General features: G+C 40.6%; 1 protein-coding gene across 1 annotated transcript; it reads right to left on the bottom strand.

The window, feature by feature from the left end:
• Positions 1–7,958: 7,958 nt before the first annotated feature.
• On the bottom strand, positions 7,959–8,726 carry LOC145643160 (uncharacterized). The gene has a single exon (XM_081694317.1). It carries the CDS (start codon positions 8,724–8,726, stop codon positions 7,959–7,961), a length of 768 nt encoding a protein of 255 aa, XP_081550443.1.
• Positions 8,727–15,155: the final 6,429 nt, after the last annotated feature.

Here is a 15,155-nt window from a genome sequence, read left to right as displayed (position 1 = left end):
CGAGGTGGTGAATACTTGAGCCAAGAATTCGATGACCATCTGAAAGAAAAGGGTATACTTTCAGAATTGACACCTCCAGGAACTCCTCAATGGAACGGAGTATCCGAAAGGAGAAATCAGACCTTGTTAGACATGGTATGATCAACAATGGGTCTTAGTGATCTTCCTATCTCTTTCTGGGGACACGCACTTCCAACTGCGGCACTAAGACTGAACCGTGCTCTATCAAAAGCTGTAGAAAAGACTTCATATGAATTATGGACGAAGAAACCTCCCAGGTTATCTTTTCTAAAGATATGGGGATGCGAAGCATATGTCAAGAAATTGATTTCTGACAAACTTCATCCCAAATCTGACAAGGTTTACTTTGTGGGCTACCCAAAAGAAACCAAAGGGTATTACTTCAACAACAAATCGGAGAACAACGTGTTTGTTGCTCGCGATGGTGTCTTTTTGGAGAAGGAGCACCTTTCCAAAATGACAAGTGGGAGGAAAATCGAACTCGACGAAGTTCGTGAGGATGAGCAACAAAATCATAATGACAGTCAAAGTGCTCAAACAACATATGTTGACGCGAGTCAAAATGATCAAAATGTGCAAAGTCGAACCGACAATGCAAATGCTCAATCCATTACCCTACGTAGGTCTCAGAGGTCGAGATCTCAACCTGATAGATATCTTGGTTTAGTATTAACCGAGAATCAGGACATCCTGATTATGGATGGAGATGAACCGGCAACCTACAAGCAAGCGATGGCAAGCACCGACTCTGCTAAATGGCAAGAGGCCATGAGATCTGAAATGGATTCCATGTTTGAAAATCAAGTCTGGGACTTGGTTGACTTACCCAAAGGTTATACACCTATTGGATGTAAGTGGATTTTCAAGTTGAAAACCGACAAAGATGGAAATGTATTCATTTACAAAGCTAGATTGGTGGAAAAAGGTTATAGACAAGTTCATGGTATTGATTACAATGAAACCTTTTCACCAGTCGCAATGCTTAAATCCGTTCGGATCCTCCTAGCGATTGCTGCATATTACAATTATGAAATATGGCAGATGGACGTCAAAACCGCCTTCCTTAATGGTTATTTGGAAGAAACTGTGTATATGACACAGCCTGAAGGTTTTGTCGACCAAAACAATGCTAGGAAAGTTTGTAAGCTTAAGAAGTCCATTTATGGACTAAAGCAAGCAAGAAGAAGTTGGAATCTGCGATTCGATGAAGCCATCAGTAAGTTTGGTTTTATCAAGAATCCAGATGAATCTTGTGTTTACAAGAAGGTTAGTGGGAGTGACATCGCCTTCCTAGTCTTATATGTCGATGACATATTGCTCATTGGAAACAGCATTCCGTTATTAGAGTCTGTAAAGGCCTGGCTTGGAAAGTGCTTCTCAATGAAAGACTTGGGAGAGGCTCAGTACATACTAGGCATCAAGATCTATAGGGATAGATCGAAAAGGATGATTGGATTGAGTCAGAGTACTTATATTGATAAGGTACTTGCTCGATTTGGCATGGAGGAGGCCAAGAGAGGTCACCTGCCAATGTCACATGGCATAACCCTAAGCAAGAAGCAGTGTCCACAGACACCTGATGAGCGGGTAAGAATGAATCAGATTCCATATGCTTCGCTTATTGGATCGATCATGTATGCCATGATATAAACTAGGCCAGATGTATCGTATGCCTTGAGTGCTACGAGCCGTTACCAATCAGACCCAGGAGAGGCGCATTGGACTGCGGCCAAAAATATCCTAAAGTACCTGAAAAGGAACAAGGATAAATTCCTGGTGTATGATGGTGCAGAGGATTTAGTTGTGGAAGGTTATACCGACGCAAGCTTCCAGGCAGAAAAAGACAATTTCAAATCGCAATCTGGATATGTGTTCTGTCTAAATGGAGGGGCGTTTAGTTGGAAGAGCGCAAAGCAGAATACAACTGCAGATTCTACAACTGAAGCCGAATACTTAGCAGCTGCTAAAGCAGCTAAGGAGGCTGTTTTGTTTCGTAAGTTCGTTAGTGAACTTGATGTTGTACCCTCTATAAAGGGTCCAATAGCCCTCTATTGTGACAACAATGGAGCTATTGCTCAGGCCAGAGAGCCTAGTGAACATCAGAAGGTCAAACATGTCAAGCGGCGATTTCACATGATTCGAGAATGGAAATCAGAGGGTGAAATCAGAATTTGCAAAGTTGGAACGGATGACAATGTAGCCGATCCACTTACTAAACCTTTGCCTCAAGTGAAGCACAACAAGCACGTTGAGGCAATGGGAATCAAGCATGTAGGAGACTGGCTTTGATTTCCTTGTTTAGTGTTTTAGTTAATTTTGAGAAAAATTAATGTAAGACGCTAAGGAAAACCATTCAAGTTTTGGAGTAATATAAAATTTCATTCAATATTTTATTACTCCGTTATGCTATTTAATTGTGGTTTAGGATTAAATAATCAGTCCATTCGATTCTAAGAATATTCAAAATAGGGTATCAAGACCAGTCTTGGTAAGGAAACACCTATTAAGTGAACATTGAATATTATAATCGAAAATTATCCCTAATCAAGGTCATTTAAACGATGGACGATTAATGACCGATTGAGATTAGTGTGTAGTTTGATTTATAGCACCGTTTCATGTGCTACAAGGACATGATTGTCATAAATCATTTGCACAGGTATTGGTTTAGAACCATACTGGATCGACCTATGAGAATACTTTAAGAAATTAAAAAAATTTGTCATAAGTATACTTCTCATTATGGATATCGGAACCTATTTCCTCGACCATGAGTATTGTGAGTTCTCTTGTTTGAGTACTAGTTCGCTTTGATGTTGTCAAACGTCTGCCGTAATAGGGGATTATAACGGCAACACTCGGGCGACTAGGTCCTCTCAGTAAGAGGAGCTACATTACAAGATTGGGAATGTCCCCCCAACTAAAATAGGGAAGATGTCTTTGTTGTAGACAAGGCCTCTCGTAGAGCGAGACTGTAAAATGCATGGCCGTGCTCGGATGGATTTTAGAAATCATCTGTTTATTGACAGTCGGACTCGGAATCGAGAAACACTTCTGGACGTAATAAGGATGACAAAACAAATCTTACCTTATAGTTCATGAAGAGACATTAAGAGACATAGGAAAAAGGCTGTACACAAAATGCGCACTTGTCCGGAAGGACAAGTGGGAGATTGAAAGGAATGGTGTCCTTCGAACAAGTGTACTATTCCGTTAGTGGGTTAAGAATTATTAGAAAGCTAATATATTCAGTGAGGTCAAGTGATCGGAATGCCTGGGTGGAGGCCGCTTCCGATCAGTAATATTAATGAATAATTAATATTACAGCTTAATCTTGACTGAACCCTTCGGGTCACACCCAAGCATTCAACAAACCGAAACGACGAATTAATTCGGAAGGAATTAATGAGTCGACCGAGTAATATTTATTTAGACGTCGGAAATTCGAGCTTAGAGCGTCGAAACCGAGCGTCGGAAGTCGAGTCAAAAAATAGTGAAAGACGAGACGAGAAATAGTAATAAATCAACAAAAGACCAAAATACCCCTAGCATCGGAATGCCCAAGCAAACCGAGTGCTAAGGGCGTATGGCCTAGCATGGTGGCTAGCATGCGCACCAAGCCGAGCCTAGGCTGGCTGGTGCGTGCTAGCGCACCCATGCTAGCATCGCAAGGCTAGGCGCTGCCTAGTGTGTGCTAGCATGCTAGGCACAGCCTTGTGCGCGCAATGGCTAGCAAGCCATGCCGCAACAAGCTGCAGCAGCTAGCACGCTAGGCGCGCCAGCTCGCCACAGCTAGCAGCAGCATGGCTAGGCCATTGCTTGCTGCCTAGTAACGTTGGCCAAGGCATAAGGCCAGCAGCAGCCCGCACAAGCATGCTGGGCTTGCTGGTCAGCAGTGCCTGGAAGCCCGCATGCGAGTGCTGGGCCTGGTGGGCTTGCTGGGCGTGGCTGCCACGGACAGCAGCACATGGCAGCCCACCTTGGCTGCCTTGGTGCCCAAGGGTGGGTGCCATGTGGCTTGTGGTCCTTGAGTGTGTATGGAGTGAGGTGGCCGGTTATGGGAGAGGGAGTGGGGAGCAAGTTTGGTCCCCCCTTCTCCAAGTGGTCCTCACCTAACCACTCACATGAGCTTGCCACTTGTTGATTTATTACTAGCTTGATTATTAATTTTATTTTAGCTTTAAAATAAAATGGAAAAATCATACTATCCCACATTGATGGGAGAGTAAATGATACTCCCATCATTTCCTATAAATACCCAAGTATGGGCATTGGGAATGATGCTTGAGTAAGAGTTGAAAAAGGCATCACAATTAGTGAAAACCTTTGAACTCAATATAATTACTCGGGTTTTATTGGTCGGGTCTTGCTAACCCCAAGACATTGGACCTAGTCGGTTTTGTTGGTGCGGGTGGACTTCGTTGGAGGTCTCCGTGTGAGCGGGACTTGAAGCTTTCAAGTAAGAGCTCATTTTAGAGCGAAGCACGCGTCAAAGGTAATTAGCTTATCTTAATCTTGTGATTAATTTAATTATGTTTATGGTTTTATTTATTGCGAGTGCGGTCTTGTTTTTTGGGTTTGTTTCCGCGGTGAGTCGGCCTCACCAAACCCTAACACTAATTGGGCAGCGTAATTTCTAAAACCCTAATTAATCTTGTTCTTCTGTTCCAATTTATGGTTAATTATGCTATTGATGAGTCCCCTGTTCTTTGTTATGCCTAGTATGATAGTGTTGGTTCATTGGGTATGATTTGATGTGTTTCCTGTTATGTTTGGATATGTTGTTTGGGTATGAGTTGTTGGTTGTTTGGGTATGAGTTGTTGTTTTTTAAATGAATTGTTGAGTCCCCTGTTATGTTTGGATATGATTTTGGGGTATGAGTTGTTGGTTGTTTGGGTATGAATTGTTGATTTGGATATAAATTGATGAGTCTCCTGTTATGTTTGGCTATTATGTTTGGGTTTGAGATGTTGGTTGTTTGTTTATGAATTGTTGTTGGAATATGAGCTGGTCCGTTGGTTGACTTGAGGAGTTGTGTTGGTGTGTTGGTTGACTGCTGGTATGATTTTGTTGATGAGTCCCCTTTCTGTGATGCATTGAGTCCCCCCCCCCCCCACAACTTGCATCAAATTGAATCCCATCCAAATGATGAAGGGACTCATCTGATAGCTATTTGAGTGTCATGGCTGCTCTAGTTACCTCTGATTGAGGTTTTTATTGAGGTACCATAACTTATTGATTCCTTGAAAGAGAATTGTAACCCTTTCTGATGGATGATTAGTACCCAAAAAAGGTTGTGTTTCCATTAATAACAAAAGGTTGTGATTTGTACAAAACCAAACTAAAGTAGCATACAAGACTGCCTAAGAATGTGTAACTTAAGTATGTACCAAAATACACCTAACCAATACCAATAAAAACAACAAAAAAACATGCTAAGATTGTACTGGTTATGTGTGGCAGTCTTTGGCTCAGATGGTTTGATTGTGCTTCCTTGTATTCTTCAATCTGCATCAACTTCCATTTGAAATTCATTTGCACTTGTACTTGGGATTGTGATTGAATCAAGATAGGAAACAACCTCTGCAATTAATTCCTTGTCTAGCTGAAGCAAATCTGGTAAAATACCTTGCATGTCTAGACTTCTTTTTTTCATGTGTGGTGTATAGTTGTTTCCTCCTTTTCTTGTTAATACCTCAATAATGCATGACTGAAGTGTAATCCAATTGTATTTGTTCAACTCTGGATCAAATCCTTTGAATGTTATTTCAACTTCTTTGATGAGATCATCTAAATTCTGAGGGAATGACTGATACTGCAGTGACTGAATGACATTGAATAGTCCTAAGTCTAGAACATTCATGTCTGGTGATTGAGCTGGTTGAAAAACAAATTGTATGTTGAATCCATATGCTTGACATGCTTCTTGAAATTCTGGATCTTGTGGTATTTGGTGAGGCCTAGTGTAGACACCCATTTGTGTCTCCCCAAAACCAAAGCCAGTGATGAGTACCTTTCACGTCGAATCATAATCGAATGAAGTGAAAGTGTGGAAAGTTTAGTGTTGCGGATAGTTTTAATTTCTTTTCTCTTCTCTCTGTTTTTAAAAACCTATATTAAGAAAACAACCAATCCAGTTTGGTTGGTCCATGATAAGGGTCCAATAATAGTGTAGTTGGATGGGGCTTGAAAAGTGCTTTCCAACGATATATTATAAGCCTAATTCCGATGAATATTGAGGAAGTTATGGCCAAATTACTGAACTGGGCCTGGTTTGAGCCTTATATGCGGCCCAACGATCTAGAGGAGGGCCTAATATAGATTTATCATTCCTAATGCAATTAGGAATGGTTTTAGTCTTCTAGATTCTTCTAGAAGGTTCTTTTCATTCCTAATTTAATTAGCATTGATAAATTGACTTATTGTTGACTTTTTAGAGTTTTGAACAGAATCAAAGAACGTTTTTGAGGAAAATACGATTTTATCCTTCTGTACGGCAATTTCTATCTGATTTTAAGAAAACGCGTGAATTTCTGAGTCAGCGCCAAACGCCAGCTATAGAGTCTGACGCTACGCTTGGTGCCTGGCGCTAGCCTTAGCGCCTGGCGCTAAGGTCAGCGTTTGGCGCTAACCTGGCCTTTTGCGTCAGAACTCTGTTTTTGATGTTTTATCTTTTTGGCTGATTTTATCTATAAACAGCGTGCTACAAACCCCATTTTCATTCACGAACTCTCATTAAGATTTTCTTGATTACTTTCTCTCTCTCTTTTCTAAACTAGCTTTCTCTCAAATATAAAAATTCCGCATTCATTAGATTTAGATACACCTAGCCATATTCGAAGTTGCCTTCGCCCTAGACGTGAAAGGTTTAATTTATGAGGGTTTGGTCCCAAATCTCTCTTTCAATTATTTAATTTAATTGTTTATTATTTTCCTTGAAGTTACTAACGTGTGCATTTTGTTATTAGAAAGAGGTACGAGGCATCAAAGTAAGTACTTTAATGGTTTTTTTATTGATGTTATGATATAGAGTTCATGCTTAGGTTGTTTTTATGATATTCCTAGTATCATATCTAGGGTAAATTTAATACTAAGTATGATTGTTATGATGCTTTCTATATTCTTTCATAATAGCATGTTAGTATCATGTTAGGGCTAAAGCTTTGATTTTTAATGCTTAGTGACATGCTAGGGTTGGTTATTAATCTTGTTAGTATCATGCCTAGGATCTTACTATCATTGTGCTTTAATATGATCGTGGTTATTTCAATTATTATTTGATTTTGATTATGATTATGATTATGATTATTATTTTGATTTTGATAATTATGATATTTATTTTATTGCTTGATCACGCCTTTTATGCATGTTTAAAGGGAATTTGTACTTGTAATCACGTTTAATAAGATAATTAATAATCTTGTTAGGGTTAATATGATTATAATTCAAGTGATCGCCAATAATAGATTTATTTGTGCATTAATATTCAACCATAGATAAACAGGTTTAGGGTTAATCCTAATGATTGTATGTTAGTCAGAAAGCGTACATGAATATGATCAGAATAAAGTAGAGGCCTATTATTAGGGCAGGTTCAATCTCTTTTAGGTTGGATTTGCACCTTCATCCCCGAACCCTATTTGGTTCAAGACCTTATGGAGTTGACGATCTCTTGGATCGTTAAGGGGTGTAGCCTTCACCCTATGAACGGTTTACAAGTTCCTAAAACTTGTTGGCGACTCTTTTGCTCTATCTTTTTTCCATTTGGACGCCACCGTACTTTAGTGTATGATCATAGTGGGGTTCAAGCTAAGGGGTTAACGCTTGAAATATTCCCTACACCTAGCATTGTCCCATTGAATAATTATGTCCTTGGGAAGCTGTGGTGGCCATTGTTCATGTATCGTTGGCAACACATGATTAAGTAGCATGTCCCTTATTGCTTCCTTGTTAATACTCTGGTCTGCCTTAGCCTCTGTGGTTCCCTTGTCTCTGTTTTTACTCTTTTTCTTTGCTTTCTCATACTTGACAAAAGGAAAAGACCATACTTTCCATCATGTAATAATTGTTTGTTTGCATCATACAATGGTTTCCCAATCATGCCCATAAACATAGCCTTTATCTTAAACCTTCCGGACTGTTGTGCTATGTATGGATTGTCTTCTGTTGGAAGAAGATAGAATGTCCTTGTTTCTGGGTTTATAAAAAACCACTTTTCATCAATGTGTATCCATTGTTGCATGTCTTCAAATGAAGGGTCCCCTTCTGCTGGAATTGGGGTAATGTGACTCAGAACCCATTTCAGTCTTGCTATTTTATGTTGGTCAGTGAGTGCTGGTTTGTTTGTGCTTGTGTGTGTTCTCAGTCTACCCCTTTTCCTTAACCTGTGAATAGCAGACTTAGACACATGAAGTGCTGCAGCATATCCTCTTTCAGTTTGTCTTTTGTACAAAGGCACAGATGTTAAGAATTCATCAGTGTACTCCTTTTGTTTTCTGCCAATAGTACCTATTTTTTTGGTCCTAACATCTACAACATTGCCTTCTAACACGTGTTGCTTAATTACCTTAAACCATCTTATTGTTGTTGATCTATGCACATGATGCTTTCTGGCCAAACTGGATAAAAATCCTCTTGGCAAAGAGTCCCCCTCCATATTGAGCATGATCTCATCAACTAGTTGGCGCTTTTCTTCCACTGTCATTTCTCTGCTTTGTCTGCCATACATATGCAGTGGACCATGTATTTCACCATCATCATCTGCATCATTACCAGCTACCAGCTTCTTCTTCTTCTGAGTTGTTGTTGTCTTCTTCAGTTTCTTCTTCTGTGAAATGATGCCATGCTACCATTGTCTTCTCCTCATTGTACAGTTGATTTTCATTAAAAAAGAATTCTTCAAAGAACTCTTCCATGAGTCCCTTACCCATTTTTTTCAGGCTGTCTGAAGGTGATGAAGTGGTGGCTGGAATTTTTTGGATGGTCTTCAACGAAGCCTAGAAGAACTGAACATGGATGCTGCTTTTGTTTAACTTAGCATTGTGAATTTAGGCTAATTTTAAACTAATTGTAGGCTTTTGTAATTTGTAGGCTTGTGTTTTGTAAACAATGAATTATTCACCCTAAACCCCCCCAACCCCTCCCTGATCTGTCTTTTGGTTGAAAAACAAACTATTTGTGCTTTTGAAATTCCCCTTTTTTATAAGGGGAATTGATTTGAATGTTAAGAAAACAGGTTTTGGGGTATTTTGGCAAAAAATTTGAATTTCCCTTGAAAATCTGGGAGGAAAATTCGTGGGAATAAAAAAAAAGGGAAGTCCCTCTTAAAATTGACTGGAAATTTAGGAGGGAATTCCCACCCATGTGAAAAGTCAGATTATTTTGGGTGGGAAAACTCCACCTTACCAAACTTTCCCACGTGTTTTACTTTATTAAAAAAGGGGACCATATGCTTTCCCTCCTTTTTAACTCCCTTAATTACTTAATCTTCACATGCATTAAGCCCCTTAAAAGTTTTGCCTAGGTTTGCGTAAAGTTGTACTTTGTTGCAACTAAAATGAATTGAAGGTATTATTAATAATAATAATAAAAATAAATAAATAAATAAAAATAAAAAGTTATACTCGTATTAATTTATATGTTTTACTGCAAAGCTTGGTGGAGTTGGTAGGAAACTCAACTTGTGACTTTGAGGTCATGAGTTTAAGCCCCACCAACTACAAAATGCTTGGGAGTAGAGGGATTTTACCTCCCCCCTCTATTCTCAAGCGATAACCTGCGGAGTTAAGCTGGCTAAAAGAGGTACCAGCTCAATAGAGTCCTTCATCTTAACAAAAGTTATACTCATAATTAATTTATACATTCAAAAAATTATCGAATCTTACAATAGAATGAAATAAATATAACTAATATTTCACAATTCAATTGAAACAAAAATCGATCAACTTAATAATGAGTAATGACTCGTGTTACTAATTAAGCATTAGGAAAAATTGATGGGAATAATCCCACCTTTTGAGCATCGTAGATTAATAATCCCACCTTTGGGATTCTTTTTAATAATCCCACCTTTGATATCAATTCGCTGAAAATAGTCCCAGGTGACCAGTAACCGGTTGAAGAGGTATTTTTTTTTTATTTTAGTTTATTTTACACGTGTAACAATTTGATTTGTCCAAAATTAAAAAAAAAAACATTAAAAAATCAAATAAAAAAACCCACCACCACCACCAACTGAGTTTCAGCCACCACCATCCCCACACACCACCAAAACCCAGCCCGAAACCATCGCCCGATCCAACCCGAAACCACTGCCACCAAGACACCACTGTGGCACTACGCCGACTAGGAACCAAACCCAGCTAGCCTAACCCCAAATGCCCTTCGAAAATCGCCACCCACCAAACCAATTAACCCCTTCAAAAAATCGCAACCCCTTCGAAAACGGCGTGAATCGAGATCAGGGAAGGACGAAGAGGTCGGAATGGGGGATAGGGAAGGCTGACGCGACCGGATAAGGGATGGAGGACGGTGAGGGGTTGGTATCGCAACGGGATCGAAAGGGGTTTTCGAGGGGAGGGGGCTGGTGGTAGCTCGCTTCGCTTTTGTTGCGGAGCTGGGTTTACGAGGGTAGGGGTGAGTTGCGACACGGTGCCGGAGCAGGAGCTGTCGTTGGAGGTTGGGTGCCGGAGTCGTGGGGCTGGTGGTAGTTTGGGCAACTGGTGGGTGGTTTTATTTTTATTTTTTTTTTTCTTATAAAATACTTCACTTTTTTTAAATTTTATTTTATTTTTATTTTTTTAACCAATCATAAGCCACCACGTGTCAAGTAACTTGTTATAACAGGTTACTTGACCGGTTAGTTGGGACTATTTAAAGTGGATTGATATCAAAGGTGGGATTATTAAAAAGAATCCTAAAGGTGGGATTATTAATCTCCGATGCTCAAAAGGTGGGATTATTCTCATCAATTTTTCCTAAGCATTATACACCACTAAAGAATGAAACAACAAGTTCATTGAAATAAAAACCTTATTTAACACCAAATTACAGAGAAAAATTTGCACCACGAAACAAATTTCCTGGGCATCTAAAACGTATACATTTTTGTCAAAAAAAAAGTATATACATTAATATTAATGATTTAGGGTCTGTTCACTTCAGCTTAATTTTAGTTCAGTTCAGTTCAGCTCCAATCAGTTCAGTTCAGCTCCTAATTTCCTTCTCTCATAAAATATTCATTTCAGCTCAGTTCAGTAGCTCCAATCAGTTCAGTTTAGTTCAGTTTAGTTCAGCTCATTTCAGTAAATGAGAACATACCCTTAAACTGCACATTCATCTTATATACGGAGTAGCAACATTTCCCACACATATTTACTAAAATAGAAAACACAATCACATATTAATTCTAATATATTAACTATTACTAAAAAATAAAATGCTCACATCACCACTGCTCGCGTGTCGCTCTCTTAATAAACCCGCTTAAATGTTTTGTTTAAAGAGCTGTCATATTTAACATTTTTGAAATTTAAATATTCGAAACTTATACGTTACAACTTAAACCTATCAATTTAGCGTAGGAAATTGAAACAATTTTAAATAGCACACTAATAAATGACATCCTACATTGACTATGAATTAGATGACTTATATATGTCTTTTTCTCTATTTGGTGAATTAATACTTTGGTATTGTAGTGGTTAAACCTTGATGGCTCCCCCCCCCCTAAAGTTGTATCGATCCTCTTATGTATATATGACTTTTAATTCTCTCTCTCTCTCTCTCTCTCTCTCTCTTTCTCTCTCTCTCTCTATATATATATATATATATATATATATATATATATATATATATATATATATATATATATATATATACCATATTTCATAAAAAAAAATGTTACTACTCCGTATATGACTAGTATAAGTAAACTATTTTTTTTGATAAACATATAGTTGGTCAGGCACCGCCAGGACCATGAGTGGCTCCACCACTATATGTGCCCTGATGTTGCATGATTACACACTACTAGAAATAGGCGAAATTTTGAAAAGTAATATCCGATGGAATATTTTGTTGGAAAATAATTTTTCGAGGAAATAAAATTCGGTCGGAAACTAAATAATAACAAAACAGACTTATTCACTTCTCTGACTAATTCACAAAAGGGAAGAGAGAGAAAGAACGAAAGGGAGAAAGAGAAAGAGGAAGAGGAAGATTTGGCGCCGCCATCGCCCACCGACGGTAAGTTAGTTGGTTTTTTTTTTATGTAAACCCTAACCCCAACTAACTCCTGACCAGCCACCACCCTCCCCCTGAGGAAGATCCGGCGTCGCCACCTCCTTTTTCCCGTCTACCAGCCGCCGCTTTGCCACCGACGGTAAGTGAATTGTGGTCTAAATTTTTTTTATTGATTTTGTTTTTCGGTAAACCCTAACCCCACCACATTATGACCAGCCACCACCGTCCCCTTGTGTCTCCCGTGGCCGTTCTCCCGTCCATCCACCGCCGTTTGTCGGCCGATTGTAAGTATTGTTGTTGTTTTTTGTTTTTTTAAACCCTAACCCTAACCTGTTTTGGTTTGATAGGGGCCACCACTCGCGTCGGCGACAATAACCACCACCATCTCTAACCTACGGCCACTGTGCAGAAGGTGGTAAGTGTTTTGGGTGATTTTGTCCCTCGGGAGAGTTACGTCACGAAGTCTGATCCGGCTGAGTTGTACCTGCAAAACAACGGAGACTCCGGGTGGTTGGAGCTCCGCCTCCGACGATCAATTTAGTAACTTGAAAGAGAGTAAAGAATGCGGAAATTTAGGTGGGGATCTGCTTGGATTCCAAGCTCAGGTGTTTCTCTGATGTGAGAGAATGTAGGTGTAATAAATGATTGAATGTGTCCCCAAAATGAGGAAATATCTCCCTATTTATTGGGTCGTTAGAGAATGTGCCCCCATCTAGGTCACTTGACCTAGATTTTAGTGGGCCGCGCCGTTTTACGGCGCTTCTTAGGATTTGGGCCCTCGAAGGCCGCCATTTCAGAGATGTACCCAAGGGGGCCATGTGTCAAGAGGATATTAAGCCACGTGGGCCATCCTTAACTCAACACGTGGCCTCCTCTCATTGGTCCACGCGTCTAGGGTATTTTTACCCTAATCATTTGCCCCTCACGGGGCTCACGTGCATATCATTTGCCGGTTGGGTATACTGACCCTTGTTCATTTCTCAGGACTCTGCAAAGCGAGTGCCACGATCCTTCTCCAAGCTTCTCAAAAGGCAATGAGAAGATCTGGAGAAAGCTCCGGCTGCGAAGGCCGCAAGGAAGGATCCTCCTCCCCGGACAAACTCTGCTGCCAAATCCGATCATCCAACGACCGGAGGCAAATCTCCTTCTGTTATGAAAATTCTGAGCGAAAGCTCGGAACGCTCGCAACAGAAAGCACCGGATGTCTCTACGGCATCAAAGGGTGGAGAGCCACCTAATGTTGCAGACGGTGCGGCAACAACCGGGGGGGGGGGGGGAGCAGACGCCTAAGCCCCATCCGGATAGACAAGGTAAGGGAAGGATTGGAATACCTTGGCCACTTGACTTCATGAGAGTCAAGACTAAAGTTGATCCCTCTGAGGGTTCAGTCAGCAGCCGGCAACGGATGAATGCCAACTATGCTGCCTCTTTCTCACAGAGCACTACTTTTGATGCAAATCTTACATCCGACGAGCCGGATCTTGTGGGCTTCGCAAAACGGATGGTGAGGACCCTCACCCGGTCAAAGAAGAACTCCATACCTGATCTGCAGGTGGTGGACTTTGACCGGATAATGGGCCAACTGGCTGAGGTAAAGAATCCCACAACCTTGATATCTTTTACCTTTAATTCTACTAAGTAACTCATAATCCGGTTGCTCTTTTCTCAGGAAATGCTGAGGGTGGACGGGCTCCGTGGCCCCTTCAGGCGGAAGCAGGAAAAGGTAAATGACGCCAAACGGAGGGCCCTTGAAAACCTCAACTCTGCTGAATATGCTAATTATATGTGTGATTTAAAGATTAAAGTAGTAAAGTTGAAACAGGAGGATCTGATCCGGAGCTTGACGGCTGCGAACGATGAAGCTAACAGCCGGGCTGATGACCTTGAGCAAAAATTGAAGGATGCTAAATTTGAGCTCAAGGCATTGGAGGACGCTGATCAAGAAAACACTCAACTCTAGGCAGACGTTTCCCGCCTGGGGATTGAGCTTGTCACTCTGCGAAACAAGCAGTCGGATGAGCTCGCTCAAGAGCAAAAACGGCTGATTGAGGAGAATGAGCGTGACAATTTGGCTCGGCTGAAGATCACTTGGAGCCTCCTCTACCCAGATATAGACTTTGAGGTCTATAAGCTAAGGTATGATTACGCCATTAAGGTGTATGATGCCCAAGTACTGGGTAAGGCTCCTTCGCCTCGTTTCAAAGATTGGCTGCTGAACAGGGATATGAAGTCTCTGACAACGAGGAACCGGCGGCGGATGATCAGGATGAAAGCCAAACCAGCCACAATCAGCCGGAGCAGCAGCATCCACCTCAGCCTTAGGCGGGCCTCCCACTTTCTGCGGCAGTATGCCATTATGTTTCTTTACCGGCTTGTATGCCGTGCATTGTTGTATCTTTACCAACCATGGGGTTGGGTTAACAATTAATTTTTAGCTTCTTCACCGGATGTGATTCCGGTTAACACCTGTTCTGGCCTTTGTGCCATTTGGATATTTATGCAGTATTCTGACTCAGTCGGTGTTTATATATGTTTGAATTTTTCAATTTAAATTTTGCGTATGTTCGCAATTATTTAATATTTTGTCTAACTTAAAAAAGCATGTGGCAGTTTTGCAATCCGGGTGCTCTTGCCCCTGGGCGGCTGTGTGGTTGGTTTTGTTGTAAATTGATTGATTAGCTTAAAAACACTTGATACTAGGAGAAGTATGGAGTGTTTTTAGGCCAATCAATCACAATGGTGATTGCCCCAAACCAAGTGCACAGCCAGCCATTAGAGCGGGTGCTTTGAGCATTTTACCCAGGCGGTTATATTCCGTCTGGGATTATAACATAGCCATTACACAAAAACTTTTGCCCCAATTGGGAGAGAAAGTGCAACTTTGGAATAA

The sequence above is a fragment of the Chenopodium album genome, chromosome 8, assembly GCF_948465745.1.
Source record: "Chenopodium album chromosome 8, dcCheAlbu1.1, whole genome shotgun sequence".
NCBI classification, from domain to species: Eukaryota; Viridiplantae; Streptophyta; class Magnoliopsida; order Caryophyllales; family Amaranthaceae; genus Chenopodium; species Chenopodium album.
Note: the sequence above shows the minus strand (reverse complement) of the source record. Positions and strands in the feature narration are given on the sequence as shown.